Source organism: Miniopterus natalensis, chromosome 4 (assembly GCF_054644295.1).
Source record: "Miniopterus natalensis isolate mMinNat1 chromosome 4, mMinNat1.hap1, whole genome shotgun sequence".
NCBI lineage: Eukaryota > Metazoa > Chordata > Mammalia > Chiroptera > Miniopteridae > Miniopterus > Miniopterus natalensis.
The window spans coordinates 100,064,411-100,082,095 of NC_142084.1; the positions used below are offsets into that span (position 1 = coordinate 100,064,411).

General features: G+C 54.5%; 1 protein-coding gene across 1 annotated transcript in view; it reads right to left on the reverse strand.

The window, feature by feature from the left end:
- Nucleotides 1-365: 365 nt before the first annotated feature.
- FAM20C (FAM20C golgi associated secretory pathway kinase) overlaps nt 366-17,685 on the reverse strand; it is a 28,282-nt gene continuing 10,962 nt past the window's right edge. The window contains exons 4-10 of the mRNA XM_087816132.1: nt 7,196-7,288; nt 6,176-6,291; nt 3,971-4,151; nt 2,991-3,100; nt 2,706-2,787; nt 1,879-1,938; nt 366-1,240 (exon numbers count right to left, since the gene is read on the reverse strand). Coding sequence (XP_087672258.1) covers nt 991-1,240; nt 1,879-1,938; nt 2,706-2,787; nt 2,991-3,100; nt 3,971-4,151; nt 6,176-6,291; nt 7,196-7,288 — 892 coding nt within the window. The 3' untranslated portion in view covers nt 366-990. The remainder of the gene's footprint in view (nt 1,241-1,878; nt 1,939-2,705; nt 2,788-2,990; nt 3,101-3,970; nt 4,152-6,175; nt 6,292-7,195; nt 7,289-17,685) is intronic.

Consider the following 17,685-nt stretch of genomic DNA (forward strand, 5'->3'; position numbering starts at 1 on the left):
AGGCAGACACTTGGGCCCACCTGAAGCCACCCTCTGGGGCCCACCTGTGCTTGGGAGAATCTCCACCCACCTCTCAGAGCCAGCCCCATCAGGAGTTGGAGAGGTGGCAGCTCCCTCCCCACACCCACCCCTCATTCTTGGAGAGAGCTCAGGTGTTGTTCCAGGCCCCTCCTTTCAGCCCCAGGTGCTTGGCCACTCTGGACACCTTGAAAGCTGGGGTCTCAGCCATGCCCAGCACTAGGACTTTCTTTTCTGAAGGGTAGTCGGGCAGGCATCTGAGTACCAGGGTGTGAGGGACCTGGACCCCATGGAGGCCCCAACACACATTTGCTGTATCTTTATTGCACTTTTATCACATTGCAAACTATTCCACAAAAATGCACCAGAGGTTTGCAGAGGACCCCGTGTGACGCATTTACATCGAATCCCCATCAATGATGAGCTGCACCCTCAGCCACCACCCAGGAAGGTCCTGGGTGCTGGTGGGCGGTGCCGAGAAACAGAATAACTGGTCATTTTCATCACTTTGAAAACACACGTGAATGTTCATCTATCCACGTAAGTCCACGTCGGCATCAGGAGCCCGGAGTCTCGGAGGGGATCCCCCGAATGCAGCAGGGAAGGGAGGGGAAAGTTTTATTTTAAGTTCGGTCCACAGCACGAGAGTCCTCCAGGGGGGCTCTGTGCACCTGGGGTCCGTGTAGGCAGCGCTCTGCACACATACAGTCTGTGTGTAAACACAAAGCAGTACGTAAAGGCTTCCCTTCCACACAAAGGGGGCCGCCCGCCGCCGGACCGCCTCTGTCCGTCAGCAGGGGAGCTCTCTCCCCACCCTCTTCTGTCTTGAAAACAGCGGAAGGTGTCCTGTCCGACCCACTGCTGGAGGACCTCACGCCCCCGAGGTCCCCGGGTCCTGGAGCGGCCCTGTGGCGCCTGAGTCTGGGCTCGGCACACGTGTCTGTTCTGGGCGCCGGCCGGCGGCTGTGGTCACTACCTGTCGGTGGAGACTCTGTGCCCAGGGTCCAGGTCGTCGTCCACCACGCGGCGCAGCCCATCCTTCCCCACGCAGTCCCCCACAGCCTGCAGCACGAGGCGCAGCCGCCGGTCCAGGGCCTCCAGGTGAGGCTGGAACAGCACAGGGGCCACCCGGTCCTGGCGCAGGGACTCAGCCATCAGCAGGCTCAGCTTGTACTCCTCCTTGGCCAGGAGCTGCAGCCGCAGGTAGGTGGACTTCCTGATCCTGCAGGAGAGAGGTGCTGGGCTGATGGACCTCTGTGCGCGGACAAGCTGAGGTCAAGTGCCTCATGGGCCCTCGGGGGTGGCCCTGCCAGGCCCCCACTTCTCAGAGGCACAGTGACGAGGGCCCTGCCTTGCAGGACGGGTGGCCCCTGGGAGGCCCAGTAGGCAGATCCTGGGGAGGGAGGGATGGCCTGCTCACCCAAGACACAGTCCCCCTCTTGGCTCAGCATGTCCATCTGAGCAGGGTGGACACAGAGATACCCCCTTAGCTAAGGGCAGGTGGTTTGCCCACAGCTTGTTCCCCCAACTTATAGGCTGGGGAGCCCTGCAGAGGGTGGCGGAGAGGCAGAGTCTAGGCCTCCGCATCTTCATCTGTAAGATGGGCCCTTAGGGTGACAAGGAGCCGGGTCCTGGAGCCTGAGCTGGACAGGCCTTGGGTGTGGTTGGGGCACAGGTGCTCATGCCGTCATCCGGCGGGAGGGGCTGGGGTCACACTGGGGCTTGGACCTATTTCTCCTTGAGCTGTGGCTGGAGTGGGACCGGGGAGGGGATGGCGACTCCGCCTGATCTTGGCTGGGGCAGCACCTGGCCTCCTGAGGTGACAGGGTGGGGCTCCCTGCAGGGCAGAGGGCAGGGTACCTGCAGCACTGTTGTAAAGGCACCAGAATGGAAAGTTCGTCATGGGAATATTTTCCAAACCTGTGGAAGAAAAGCAGAATCGTTGAGCGGTAGTCAAAGGAGGTCCCCTGTGTGCAGAGGCTGCCACCCCGGCACCTGTGGGGACAGGAGCACCGGGGTGAGCAGCGTCTCCTGTGTGCCTGGGGCAGGGCCTGGGGCGAGGCAGGAGCCAGGTGTTCTGGCCACCGGACTGAGCCGAGGCTCATCACTGCAGGGTCCCGATCGGGCTGAGCAGATGGTGGTGGTGGGGGGTGAGCCAGGTGAGCACAGCAGCACCTTTCACAGCTGGGAACACATGACCCCCACACATGGACCGTCCAGGTGCCCACGGCTGACTTCTCTGAGGTATCAAGCGCTTGCAGCTTTAACCATTTGGAATGGGGGCCCCCTACATGCATACTCCCTTCCCCATGCACCAAGGACCACTCTCCCTCATGGTCCAGGCCAGGAGGGCTGTTTGTTCCCACCTGCTGGTTCCAGATGCCTACTTGTGGGTGGACGCCCTGCGTGCTCCTCACAGACCTGCTCTTCTTGGCCAGCAACCTCTTGGGGGCCTCAGTTTCCCCAGGGCAACAAGGGGATATAACAGGACCCATCTCACAGGGTTACTGAGAGAATCAGGTTAAATAACATCATCAACCCTCTTGCCTATGGGGCCCTGCATCACGGAGTGGACCTTGGGGGCAGCGCTGTCCCTCCCACAGACAGCCACTGCCTCCCATCTGGGCTGGGTTCCAGGAAGGCGGACGGGGCCAGCCCTTCCCTGAGTCTGCAGGAGCAGGGCTCACCCTCTTCCATTGTCCAAGTGGATAATAAAGGTCTTGTTCCCAAACTTCTCAAAAGTCTCATAGTGATGGCGGTCCATGTTCCCTGCGGAGAAAAGCAAACCCGCCCACAGCTGAGCATCTGCGTGCAGCTCCGAGGCAGCTTTCCTCCCTCCCAACGTCCAACCCAGAGCCTTAATCACAAAGTAAAAGCAGGAACTAGGGTCCCTCTTCAAACCCAGTCCCCATGGATGGGCACTGGAGCTCTGGGCTGAGTTGCATCAGGACTGGATAGCCTCCCTGCCGTACCCATGAGGAAGTCGAATATGGTCATGTCCATGATGTCCAGGATGCGGTGGCTGCTGTCATAGGGGGGTGTCTGCTTCACCTCATTGCAGTAGTTGGGGTCCACTTCCCACCTGCAGAGAGTCAGTGTGAGAGGTTGGCCCAGCTCTGGGTTTACACAAAGTACTGGGCTTAGAGAAAAGGTGTCACTATAAAATGAAGTGTCTGAAGATTCACATGCCCACAGCAGGCTGAGGATACATTAACAAGAGTATGGGGCTGGGAGGTGATGAAGCAATCCCACTCTGCCCTAGATTGGCCACACCCAGAGGTGTTTTTGGAGGGTCCCTGTTAAGAAACAGAGCCTGGTGCTGGCCAGTGTGGTTCAGCGATTAGGGCGTCGGCCAGAGCACCCAAGGGTTGTGGGTCTGATTCTGGGTCAAGGGTAAATATCTGGGCTGCTGGTTAGATGCCCAGCCCCTGTGAGAGCACATGCGGATGGCAACCAATCGATGTGTCTCTCTCATATCAATGTGCCCCCCCAGTCTCTCTAAGGATCAATGGAAAAAATATCCTTGAGGGAAGATTAAAAAAAAAAGAAACAGAGTCTGGACACCTCGCTCACAGGCCCTCTTGGTGGCTAAAAGGACGGGACATTTTCCCTGAGTGGGGGACAAGAGGGCAGAAGGGGGCAAAAGCCATATTTGAACACCAAGGGGTTGTGTTTCCAGAGACCCAGTGGTCTGGGCAACAGCCCTTCGGGGGCCACATCTAATTCTTAGAGTGAGGACACCCCTCCGACCACCTGATCAGGCGGTGGCCTCACACACGGCACAGGCCTCTCCTCACACCCATGTGGCGCGAACAAGGCCGAGACCCCTCTGAGCTTGTCTTCTTGCTGCAAATGGATAGGAGTAAGCCCTCCCGACACCCCAGAAAGGTCAGAATAGGAAAGTTGGGGCCTGGCCTGGGGCTGCCCACAGCCACGCTTGGCTCATACTCACTCTGCCTTCTTGCGCTTGTGGTACGAGCGTCGCCAGGGGTTCCGCCAGGTCTTCCTCTTGGCCAGGGACAGGTCTGGCAGGAAGGCCGCCAGTGAGCCCTCGATTTGGTCCGGCTTCCCGCACAGGGCGTGCTCCGTGGAGCAGTAGTAGGAACACTCCCCATAGAAGCAGACGTTGTTGGCTGACAGTAGAGGATGCAGTTGGTCAGTGGGTCTCTCAGAGCCACAACCTCCCAGGCTGGCCCCTCCTTGGAGTGTCTGTCTTGGGCCAGGCCGCTGTCCTCCCAGGGGAGGCAGGCTCATCTGCATTCTCACATTCCATCTCAGCAAACCTCTCAATCCCATTTTACAGAAAAGGGGGGCCCATAGAGGGCAGCTGACCTTCCCGAGGCCACACAGCTGTGGGTGTTAGAGTTAGGATCTGAACCCAGGTTCTTTCTGCTCATCCTCAAAATTAAGGGCCTGGAGTCTATGGAAATCCTAGAGTCAGTGTTCATAGCTTAAAAAAGGCATTTATACTTGTAAGAACGTGAAGAGATGATCCACAGAGTGGGAAAATGATTGCAAATCATATATCTGATAAGGATCTAGCATTTATCAATACAATCAACTTACGATTCAACATTAAAAAGACATAACCCAATTAACCAATGGACAAAGGAGTGCAATGGATATTTCTCCAAAGAAGACACACAAATGGAACACTACGTAACCTTAAATCCACACCACGGAACACCAGGTAACATTAAATCTACACCACGGAACACCAGGTAACATTAAATCTACACCATGGAACACCGTGTAACCTTAAATCCACACAACGGAACACTGTGTAACCTTAAATCCACACAACGGAACACTGTGTAACCTTAAATCCACACAACTGAACACTGTGTAACCTTAAATCCACACAAAAGAGCACCACATAACCTTAAAAAGAGTGACATGACCACACTCACTACACATGAACAAACCATGAAAACGTGGTGCTTGGTAAACAAAGTCAGGTCCTAAAAGGCCATACATTGTGTGATTCTATTCATATGAAATGCCTACAACAGGCAAATCCACACAGAAATATTGATGGATGCCAGGGGACAATTGGGGTGGCTGTTAACAGGGTCAGGGCTTCTTTCTAGGTGAGGGAAATGTTCTAGAATTAGATAGTGGTGATGTTGTACAACACTGTGTAAGTTTTTAAAAACCTCTGAACTGTGTACTTCAAAATGGTGAAGTTTACAATATGTGAATTATGTTTCAATAAAAATGAGTAATTTAGAAAGTGCACGTGGTCTGCTGCCCAGATCAGCTCATTGCCACAGTTCACTGCTTTACTGCAAGTTCCCGGCTGGTTATCACCTGCTGATCAGGCCCATCCGGCACCTACTGGCGTGTGTATTTACTGACGGGGTCCATGTGCTCATGAGTCGTCATTTTATTTGTTTGCTGGAGAAACCCTCAGGAGCTTGGGGTGTGTAGAAACGTGAGAGCTAGAGCCGCCAGCACCCTGAACCCTGACACTGTCTAGCCCGCATGGCCACACCCATGGCACATTGTCAGCAGTAGCAGAGGCCTCTGGCCCCTCTCTGCTGACCCTGAGACTGTCTTTCAGGTGGTTCTGAGGTGAGAGCCCTGGAAAAGAGGCCTATACAGAATGGAAAGATGCTGCCAGTGGCTAAACTGGGTGGTGGGCACATGGGAACCATTGTTATTATCTTAATTTTTGCAACTTTGAAAGATGTCACTAGAAATGTTGCAATAAAAATTGCACAAAGTAGTGGCTAGGAGCAGCCACACAGCCTGGGCAGCCCTGTGCAGGTGGTTCTGGGGTGTGGCCCGGCCTGGACCCTGAGGTGGTCAGCACAATGGACAGCAGAGTCTCCCTGGGGGAGAATTCAGAGAACAGAGGTCTCCCTGGCTGCATCACCTGGAGAACATTCCTGGGAGCCTGGGAGCTTTCCAAAATGAATTCCTTTTGCCTTTGGAAAAAACAGATGGTAGAAATAACCTCTATGTCCATCCGGGGGCAGACTGAACAGGGAAGTGCAACCATTTGGGGCAGCCCCTCGACGTGGGGGGGCACATGATATGTGGTTAGAGAAAACAGCAGACTGGAGACCAGTATTCTACACAATTTCTTAAAGGTAACTGAGCTCCCGGTTACTGTGTGCAGCAAGCCAGGCGGGCTTGTCCAGGTGTAGCTTACCTGGGGAGATGAAGAAGGTTCTCCACAACTTCTTGTCTCGCGTGACGTCCCGGATTTCCTTGGTCATGTTGATCATCCTGCCGGCCACAGGAGGGACCCGGCGGAAGTCCAGGATCCTGGCAGGAAAGAAGTATTGGAGGGAGGCTTTATCTTGCTCCTCTCTGGCTGGCTTCAGGTGGAGCTTAGTGAAATCACCTCTCTCTGCCTCCTGGGGCCTGTGGCTCTGCCTGGTCTGTAGACCAGGGTCAACCCAGGACTCAGCATTCTAACCAGCCTGGGTAACATTGACCCTGTGGGCCCCGGCCACACCCTGAGCATGAGGCTCCAGAGGGCCAAGGAAGGGTTGGCCCAATCCTCTGGGCCCTGGGGCTGACCCAAGCCAGAACCATGAACTGTCCGTGGAGGGTGCAGAGCTCTGAGTGAGCCCAGGGGCTGCTGACCATCAATCCCACATGGTCCTACGTTGGCTGCCTGTCCACTTCTCTAGCAGCAAGGGGCCTTGTAGAGCCCAAAGAGGAATCCATTCTCCTGGGTAGAGCTGCCCGCAAGACAGGTGAGTACAGTGGGGGGACAGTTTGTGCAACTCTTATCCCTCGGTCCCATTGTCACCTCCCAGAAAAATTTAAACCTGCAATTCCCTGTGCAAAATTCACAACCCTTGATGCACCTCCCCTCTTCCCTTTTCCCTCTATTCCCAGTGGTCCACCATCTACCCTGGGTCCTAGCCATTTCTGGGCATGTCCTGTGGGTGCTGTTCTGGGTGTGGGCACAGCAGGGCACGTCATCTGGGTTGTAACACCTGAGAGCAGGTAACTGCTCTCTCATAGGAAAGGAATGGTTATGAGCATGGGCTGTGGGCAAATCAAATGCTCACAGTGCCCCAGTTTTCATCTCTGTCCATGGGGGATCCACGGGCCCCATCAGCAGGGAGTGGTGAGAGCTGAAGAGACCAGTTCGAGCTCAGCGCTCAGACCCCAGCAAACCGGCCTCCATGGGGAGCTGAAGGTGAGTAGAGCTCACCTGTCTAGGTGGAAGGCAGCGATCTCTGCATTGTGCCTCTCGTAGTCAGAGAAATAAAAAAAGTCAGGGGGTGTCTCCTGCTCTCTCGTTTGCCTAGAGAAAACCAGACAAATCAGAAAGGGCTTATTACTGAGAAAACCTTCTGGCCAGGCCTCCCCACACTTATTCCTTCTCACCCCATCTCCCTGGTCCCTCCCCCACTCCAGGACTGTTAGTCAGAAACCTCCTGGCGACCTCTCCAGTCCTGCCCTCCTCTCCTACCCTGCTGCTCTGGCATCACTAAACCTCTTAGCAGCCTTGCCCATCTCTGCATCTTGCCTATGCTGTGCCCTGCACTCCTCCTCAGACCCGCCTCGGCCCCCAGAGGCCTTCTTGGCAGCCTGAGATGGAGGCTTCTCCCCTGAGGAGCTTGGCATCACAACACTAGATCACTGTTTGCAGGGCTTGGGCAGGAGTGCCTAGCCAAGCACCTGCTTTAAAACAGGTGTTTAATAAACAGATGAACAGAGGAGGAATTGATGGAAGAAGCACAGGGAAGGAGCAAAAATCTATCTGCAGCATCAAACTCTTTCCATTGTTATTTCTTCAATTTTCATTGTCACCACCACAACCATCACCACCACCACCATCATCACCACCATTGCTATCGCCATCACTGTCATCACTATCATCATCACCACCATCACCATCATCACCACCATCACCATCATCATCATCACTACCATCACCATCACCACCATCATCATCACCATCACCACCACTGCTATCTCCATCACTGTCATCACTATCCTCACTATCATCATCACCATCATCATTACTACCATCACCATCACCACCATCACCATCATCGTTACCATCATCACCATCACCACCATCACCATCATCACCACCATCACCATCATCACCACCATCATCACCATCACCATCATCACCATCACCATCACCACCACTGCCATCACTATCATCACCATCGTCATCACCACCACCACCACCACCATCACCATCACCATCACCATCATTATTACCACCATCATCATCACCACCATCATGGTCACCACCACCATTACCTCCATGGCCACTGTCCCTAACATCTATTGACCTCTTATTGCCTCATGTGCAGGGGCAATATATGTGATGCTAAAAAGTGAGTGTTCTCTATCTGGCAATGCTTTGGCTTTTGTTCCACTCTCCCTCACCTCTGAGCAGGTCACACACCTGGAATGCAGGTGGCTCTGAGCCCTGTTGCTCTGGGAAGAGTACAATCACTTCTGCAGTCTCTGACCAGGTTTCAGAAAAGTTCCTGGTTCCCTCCCACCTCTCGCCTTTCCTCCATCCCCAGGGTTTTCACAGAAAAAAAACAGCTCTGTCCCCAGCCCGTAGGCCACACAGGCCAGGCTGTTTTGGCTTCTAGATGCTCCTTCCCCAGAATGGCCCTGGAAGTGCAAAGAAATGGTTATGAAATGCTTTTTTGTCTGTGTACACAGAGAGGGGCTGAGATGCTCTTGGGGCTTCCGTGCTCTTTTGGCACAACTCCACCTGAGTGGATGGCATGTGAGTGGTTTTAAGGCTCCTAAAGACTGGGAGCTCCTTGGGGCAGGGACCCAATTTAACCTGATAAGGCCCACGGGGCAGAGCTGGGCACTTGGGAAATCCCCCCAAGGGGAGGAGGGCACATGGGTTGGATGGTGGACCCCTGCATGGGCCTCCACAGTCCTTTGTTTTGGCAGATGCCCATGGGTAGGAGCAGAGGGCCTGGGCCGATGGTGGGCAGACCCAGTTCCAGCAAGGAGGGCTGGGTAAGTACCCTAAACTTCTTCATCCTTGGTCTCCCCAACTGTAAAACAGGGATTTCTGCACACCTCCGTCTTCACGGATGTGGCTGCTGATACGACCCTTCCTGTCCTCCGAGCGAGTCCACCCCCCCCCCCCCACACACACACACAGGGACGAATGACCAGGAAAGACCTGGGACTAATCTGTAAGGCCCCAATGAAGGGGGAGGCTGAAGAGGGTTGTGCAACCTGCGAGCTGTGTACTGCCAGCGAAGGAAGGAGTGGAGCAGGGCCACCCAGCCCATGACCCCCCAGGACAGTCTGGTGAGATGACAGCCTCCATGAACCATCTGCTCAAATCCTGGTTGCTGCCCCTACCAGTCAATCCACACTCGAGGAAAACTCAGGGGTCTCAGCTGCGTGTATGTATGTGCTGCAGGGAGCATGCCGGCTCTTCTCAGGGCCAGGCTGCAGAGCAGGGGACTTGTGTGTGTGGAGGTCTGCCACCTTCCTGCACTTCCTGGACTGCACTGTGGAACAGAAGGTGCTGTCGCTGACTCAGCTGTTTGGGGAAAACACTTTGGAAAAGTACTGAACCCACTGCCCCAGGCAGGAGACTGTGCTCGGCTAAACCCCGGTCACCAGGCAACCTCTCCTTCCGCCAGGTGTTCTGGCTGAAGGTGTGCCCAGGTTTGGGAGGGCAGGTGAAGGGCGTGGCCCACCGGGGTCTGGGCTTCTTTCTGGGGTAGGGGGATGGACACAGGGAAAGGAAATGCTGCAGGGGACACCATGGGTTGGCTAAGCTCTAAGAATTTGTACCTGCTCAAGGAAGTGGGGGAGACTGGAAGGCTGTGGACAAGCACTTCTTGGAACAGAACCCAGGAGCACAGTGCCCAGGAGTCAGGGTCCTCTTTGGATGATAGGGAGGGAGCAGGCCACAGTGCCTTCTCTGGACACACTAAGACCCCCAGGAGACCAGCGACAGGAGGAGCCTCTTGGTCCAGCAACACAACCTTCTTGGCTGCTGCTCCTGTACACAGAGTGGTCAGTGCCTGGAGTGGCCCCTCTGAGGTCAGAGCCAGCTGTACCTGGCCTTGAGCCTGCACCGCAGGAAACTGAGAAGGTTTAGAGGCTAACTTTCCTGTAAATCAGCAGCTGAGGAATCAGGCACCAGCCACAGCTCAGTGACCAGTTCAGGGAAAGGTGGCCTTGGCAGCGGGACAAGGGGGTTGAAGAGGGAAGAAAAGGCAGAACCCAGTGAAATTCAGAAAAGCCAGGGTCCCAAGGAAGGCTCTCTTCCACTCCTGCCCTTTCAGGAAGGCCCCAAAACTTCACGCCTCTGCCTGGGCCAGGTGGTCATGCTGAGCCCCACAGGCCAATGGAAAGCAGCACTGGAGGGTGGCCCCCAGGAGGATGCCAAGCACCCCTAACACCCTCAAGTCTCAGGCCTGCTAAGCCCTGGCGAGAGGCCACTCAGGACCAGTTCTTGGGGAGTCCTGCACTTTCACACCCAGACGCTTTAGAGGGACTTCCCTTAGCTCCAAAGGAAGCACAATAAGAGCTGGCTTTGGTTATTCATACTAAAGTGAAAATGAATACTGTGTTGACCTATCCCAGGAAATCTGTGATCTGGATCCCCAGAACCTGTGAATATGCTGCCTTAAATGACAAAAGAAACTTTGCAGAAGTGATTAAGTGAAGGATCCTGAGATGGGGAGGTGATCCTGCATTATCTGGGTGGGCCCAATATCATCACAGGGGTCCTTAGAAGGGGAAGCAGAGAGATCTGACTGCAGAGAAGGCTGCACGGATGACCTTGAAGGTGGAGGCTCTGAGAGAGTCTTTCCTTGCTTTCTCCAGTTTCGAAAGGCCTCCTGCTATCCCCGCCCAGGAAACAGTCTCTCGAGTCTGCAGGAGGAGCACAGCCTGCAGGCTTCTGGAGATTTCAGACCTCAGAACTGTGCTGCTTTAAGCACTAGTCTTGTGGAAATCCGTCATAGCCCAGGAAACTAGCAGCGAGTCTGAGCACGAACGCCGTGATTAGCAACCTTGGAGAGGGTGTGCAGTTGGTCTGTTCCTCCAGATCTAGTCATGCCACCACTAAGATCTATTCCACTTCTAAGAAATGACAGAATGTTTTGAGAGAAGGTACCTCTGTTTCCACAGAAGCCAGAGAGGCTGATCCAGTAAACGGCATGGCCATCCCCACTGCACCGTTAGTTCTGGGGGTTCCCATGGCTCTGATCCTTGCCTCTATCTTAGTGACAGGAAGTCTGAGGCCGAGAAAGAGGGAGAAGCATTTGTGGAATCCCACAACTAGAAATGGCAGGTCCTGGGTGGGAACCAGGAGTCTCTGACCCAAAAGTCTGTGCTTCTTCCTTAGGGCCCCCCAAAAATCAGACACGGCACAGCTGTTGGTCCTTAAGTCTCCACAGCAGAACCTCTCTGGACAATGGACTCCCATGGCCTGGAGCTGGGCGTGGCAAGGCCTGAAGACGTCCAGGCTCACAGGGGGATGCAGGAAGAGCCAGAGGTCTGGCTGCAGGAACATCCCTGCCTGTCCCTGAGAAAGGCCCTGGCTCCTGCTGAAGGACCCTTTCAATGACTGTGACTCAGTGGGAGGGACATCACCACCAGAGCCCCACATGTCCAAGCTCCACACGACCTCCCTCAACCTTTAACAGTCACCATTCAGCTCCTTCCTTTAGGACAGTCCCCTCGACAGTCCCCACTGTGACTATTAGCATCTCAATGTTCTTTAATCTGGAAAAATAGAGAACTTGTGTTTGGTTAAAAACAGGAAACTGGCAGCCTGTTACCAAGGCTTGTGGAGGAACAAAAGCCAACATTATTCACTCTTCCTACAAGCTGAGTGCCCACTAAGCAGTCACGTGACTTCGCTCCTGAGTCCTCCTGACCCTGTGAAGTGTCTCCATCCCACAGACCAGGGGACAGCCAGTCTTGGAGAAGGTCCGGGCCCTACCTCTGCATTGGACACCTGGCACAATTGGTGGAAAAGGCCCACTCACAAAGGCTGCCTTGACCCCCACCCTCTCCAGGCTGATGTGGCAGGTGTGGCAGGTGTGGCTGTTCAGGGGAGACACCTCCAGGAGGAGCAAAGACCCTCTGATAGTCCCCCACTGATGCTGCCCACCAGGCCTGTGTGGAGAGGGAAGGGGCGTGCAGTCCCACGGGGTGAGCCAAATGCCTGTGGGACAGCCGAGTTGAGGCCAGTTGAATGGGGATGTGAGAGTCACGGCAGAAACAAACAGCAGTCAGGCCTAAGTCTGAGGACGGTGCAGCTGAGCAATTTCTCGGGGTACAGAAAATGTCACATGGCTCTTTTGGGTCCTAGTCAGAGCTCAGGGTCTCCTGAGATCCCTGGGTGCAGATGGGAAACTGAGGCAGAGAGAGGAGGGCCTCAAGTATACCCCCGTGTGTTGTGGGAAAGACCACCATCCCAAGCCCTGCACTACAGAGGCCACGAGGACAGGCTGGGAAAGCGTCTGCAGATGACAGTGTACATGCCCACACAGCCAGACACACGCACACGCTTGAGATGTTCACTCCAGACTGCCAGGGCTCCTGTGTGCTGGGGTCACCCTGCTTACTCTCAACAGGCAGGTGAGCTAACCAACCCAGGGCTCTCCATGCTGCCTGCACCAGCCCGAGGACATGCGATGTGGCTGCTGGATGACCTCCTCTGGGACCTTTGCCTGTGGGGACCCCATCCAGGGCCTGTCCATAAGCACCGTCCATCCGTGTCTCCAGCCCCAATCACCCCACTCTCCACAGACCACAGAATTCCTGCTCCTCTGCCAGTGACTCTCAATGCACTCCTGTGGATCCTGGGGTCCCTGCCATCTCCCACCATCTGCCTGCTGCTGTCACAGGCCTTTGCATGTGTTATCCTTCCAACCCAGAAAGCTCTGGGCCTTGTATCTCAGTACCAACTTCTGGCCTTGAGCCGCTGCTTGGGCTGGTCTGTGGGGCGAGGCTGCAGGGGGCAGTCACTCAGTCCATGGCCGATTTTGGGGCCTGCCTGGGATGAGCACAGACCTGCACATTCCCCAACCGGCCAGAGCTTCAGAATCAACTGTGATTTGCCATCATTCAGGCGACCATGATGAGCTTCAAATCTACCCATGTTTCCACAGGGTCTCCAGGAGACACTGAGACCCTCTTCAGAGTAGGATGCAGAAGGAGAAAAGCCACGCCTTTCTTTGGTCAGGTGGAAAAATTAACCCAGAAGAGACTCTCAAAGCTCTTGCAGTCAATTTAAGGAAAACCAATCCAAAAATGACTCAAAGAAGATTTGTAACTGTAAGGAAAGTCTGAAGTCATTTCCATGTAAAAATAATTGCAATGATTTAGACTTGATTTCAAAGGCAAAGGGGAAAGAAGATTTGCTTCGAGGGTTCAGATCTGCCTCGTTTCAAACACCCTCCTTCGGCTCATCCAGTTTTCATGGAAATGATTCAAGAATGAAGTTAAAGTGGAAATGAGTGCCCTTTCCCCAGAGGCCCCAGGGACACAGGTGCGCAGCTATCTTGCTCTGCCAAAGCCCACGTTTCATCATTTTATTTGAATGTAATAAAAGACAAGGATGTTATGATGCTCTGAACCTTCGCTCCGAGGATGGGACAGTCAGCAGCAGGATCACTCCCGTGACACTTTCCTCCAGAAGGAAAACACACTAATTCTGCAACTGGAGGGCTTGCACGCTGGCTCCTTCTCTGGGCTGTGTGAGGAGCTCATACGTCTGCAAAATTTCCTTCTGGGGCATAAAACACTGCCAGGCCCGATCACGCTGCTCCCGAAAGAAATGCCCCGACTTTCACTTTCTTCCCCGGTGCAAAGAAAACGAAGTCCATATTTTCTTTTCCTGCCTTTAATCTTCTGTCCCTTTCATGACAATTAGAAAGATGGCCCACACACGGGCAGGCGCCCCTGACGGTAATAACCGGAGAGAATACAGAAAGACGATCTCCATACCACTGTTCAGGAGAATGGTTTTGGAAAAAATGACTTGCTTTGATTTTTAAACAAAGGGGATATTCTTTCCCAGAAGCCCCAAGGAATTATTTGCCACAATCAGCAAGGCGGACGAGGGTGGGAACAGGGGGAGGCCCTCCCTACTTCAGGAAGGCTCCACCCATATTGTTCCCCTGGCAACAGCCCCACAGATCAGGTGAGCCCCACTCAGCTCTCAGGATGCTGCACCTGCTCTCGCCTTATCGAGCTCATTCAAATCCAGCTTGTCCTCTCGATGGTGGGACTTGCAGGGTGGATAGCTGTTCTCTGAGGGTCCTGCCAGGCAAGGAGCAGGGATGCGTGGGCCACAGGACAGGCTGAGCTGTGGTCCTGACACTCAGCCTTGGAGCCTCCTATGGGCCCAGAACCATTTTGCTGCTGAAATGCCGTGGGAAGCTCAAGAGAGTCTCTTAAAAGCCGTTATGGGTCGTTTGTTAGTTTTCCAATTAATTAATAAAGTCCATTTTTTTCCTAACTAAAAATAATTCATGAAAGTGGAGATGACCTGTGTCCTGCGACTGGAGCCTTTAAGGATGTGAGCCAGTGGAATGTGCTCTGTTCCGACCCGGGGCTGCCTGCCTGCCTGTCACAGGGGCTGGGCAGTGGCTCCACGCTGGCCACTCAGGCCTTCATTCGCCTCAGGACCGTTGGGCCCCAGGCTGGGCGAAGTCACAGAGGCCTTGCCTGGCCCCAGGGTATCTCAGCTTGAATCCTCTCCATGGATTAACCCTCTGAAATGTTTGTGTTTATCTGTTTACGTGGCTCTCGCCTCCCCGTAGAATTCAAGCTCTGTGCCAGGTGGGACCTTATGGGTCCTGGTCCCTGCTGAATACCAGATGCCAGGACAGGTGAGCACTGATGACTGTGAGGGGTGGGGTACGGGTGAGGGGTGAACCTGAGCGCCAGGATCTATAAGGGGATGGCTTTTCAGATGGGGCCAGGGAGGCCCCGCCTCGGCCTGGGGCCTAGCAGCTCTGACCCAAGCACTGCAGCCGCAGAGGTGGGACGGGGCTCGGGCAGCTTCTCGTGGAGCGAACTGAGACCTGACCAAGGATCCTGGCTGCTGGCCGCACGGGAAGGATGCTGAGCTCCTGAAAGTCAGGAGGAGGGCAGGGGCCGGGTTTGGAGACTGGCCCAAGCTGAGCGTAGACACAAAGGGGTCCTTGTCCACCTCAGGCGAGGCCCAGGCCTCTGCTGGCTCCGCACCCAGGGACTGGCTGTTGGGCAACGTGTTTGCCTCCGGGCGAGCAAAGGCGGCAGTGCAGAGAAAAGGCGAATACTCGTCAGAGGCTCAGAGGCCCAGGCTCCCAGCTGCTCGGTCGCTGGCCCTCAAAGCCCTTTACTTCTCCAGGCTTCGTGTAAGGGGCGTGAGCCTAGAAATCTCCCGCCCCAGGGGAGAACTATTCATTCTGCAGCCCCCAGCTCACAGGTCATCTCCCAAGGTCACTGAGTGGCCCAAGCTCCCTCCTCCCACCCTGCCCCTGGACAGCTGATGGGCTCGTGGCATGGTCAGTCCACCGCTCGCCTGAGGTCCGAGCACCCAGCAGGGTAAAGAAGGGACCGGACTCGATGTCCAGCTTTGCCCGCCGCCCTACGGCCCTGCCCGCACCTCCCCTTCTCCGCGTGCGCTGCTGCCTGGAGGCTAGGCCTGGTGGCCACGCTCATCAGAGCAGGAGCGGCTCGGCCTTCTGCGTTTAGAAGCCCATACACGGTTTCTGCAGCTGCCTCTGTCCACGCATCTTGGCTGTGAGGGTTCCTGGGCCTCGAAACAGCTGTTCACAGATGGTTTCTCTGGGAGACGTGTACACACACAGACACACACACGAAGACACACCCACAGACGCAGACACGCAGACACACACACTTCTATTCTTTGCAAAAGGAAAGAAAGCAGACGGCCCGTGGGGAGGCTCTGGGCACAGGACGCACGGCTGAGTCTCAGCCTCTGCCACTAGGCCAAGGCCTGGGCTGGCAGAGAACAGGTAAATCAAGGCAGATCAGACATGCTGGGCCATAAACACAGCAAACAGGAGACATATCAGAACGTTTAAGTCCTCTGCACTACGTGCAGTGCCCTAGAGCCTGCTGGAAGAGCAGGAGCGACTGCCTTCTCTCGAAGACGCCCCAGCCGGCCTGCCGGAGCCTGATGTCCGAGCCTGGACTCAAGCCCTGGTCTGCGGCCCACTCCTTGTTTACATTTAAACCTTCTGATCTTCCGTGTCTCCTCCTTGAGGGAGTGTTGGTAATAAAACCTACCCCCGATCGGAAAGGTCAAGTGACTTGATGTGTGAAAGAACCGTTACCCCCAGACCCGTTCCTTCCGGAACAGAGGCTGCCAGGTCCTAACAGCATGAAGACGAGGAAATAGCTTTTGGGGACGGGGTGAGGGTGAGGGGGGGCAGTGTCACAGCCCAGCAGAGAGGCCTCAGAGACAGAAAGAAAAGGAAGGAAAGGTGAGTGGGTGTTGGGGAAGCCGCACCCCTCCGCGCCCACAGCCGCCAGCGCGAGTCAGCACTCGGGGAAGGGACAGACTGGAGACTACTGCAACTTCAGCCACACACATCGCCTGCACCGCTACCTACATAGTTTTCAATATAAAAATTTAAATATGACACCAAAATCACAAGCTGCAAAAACAAAATAGATGAACTAGATGTCCTCAAAGTTAAAAAGGGTACCACACATGAAAAGGTTCTGGTGTCTGAAATACATAAAGAACTGTTACAACTTCTTAACAAAAGCAACCCAACTATAGAAATGGCAAAAGACCTCAATAGACATTTCTGCAAAGACAAATGGCCAAAAAGGGCATGAAAAGATGTTCCATGTCATTAGTTAGAGAAACGCAAGTCAGTCCACAAGGAGACACCGCCTTCCGCCCACTGGGACGTCTGTAATCCAGAGGATGGGTAATTACAATGTCAGCGAGGTTGTGAGGTTGGAGTGGGATTACGGAGTCGGGGAACTGCTGCGGGAAGCAGTCTGGTCAGGTAAATCTACTTATTATACGACCCAGCATTTGCATTCCTGGGCATTTACCCAAAAGAAATGAAAACATATGTCCACTCAAAAACCAGTGCATGAATGCTCACAACAGCATTATCTGTACAGCCAAAAAGTGGGAACAGCTCACAGCCAATAACTGAAGGACATATAAATCGTGACCCATCCCCATGATGGAATATTATTCCACCTTAGAAAGCAGTCAGGCACTGGCACCTACCACAGCCAAGAGAAGCTGGTTGCTGAGAGCACGCACTTCAGGATTCATATGAACATCCAAAACACGTAAACCCATGGAGACAGAAGGGGATCGTGGACGTCCCAGCCCAGAGGAAGGGCAAGGAGGACTCGGGAAGGGACAGTGACCTCTACAGAGGTCTCCAAACAATGCTCTGCTCAGTTGTTCCGTCAACATTTGGATGAGATGTCCTAGGAGGAAACTCTCATCTATACCACGGAGCCTGTGGTAAAACGTTTCCTTACACATCATTTCACTCAAAGCTGCAGAACCCACTGAGGCCGTTAAGCGAGGATTTACTGTACGCGGCTTCTCTCTGCAGTAATGAGAGTTCCTAGAGTCGGTCGTGGGGATGGACACACAGTCTGCGCACACACTAGAAACTATGGAGTTGTAGGCTTCCTGAGAGAGCCAAGCCCACCGCAGCACCCTTTCCTGTAAGA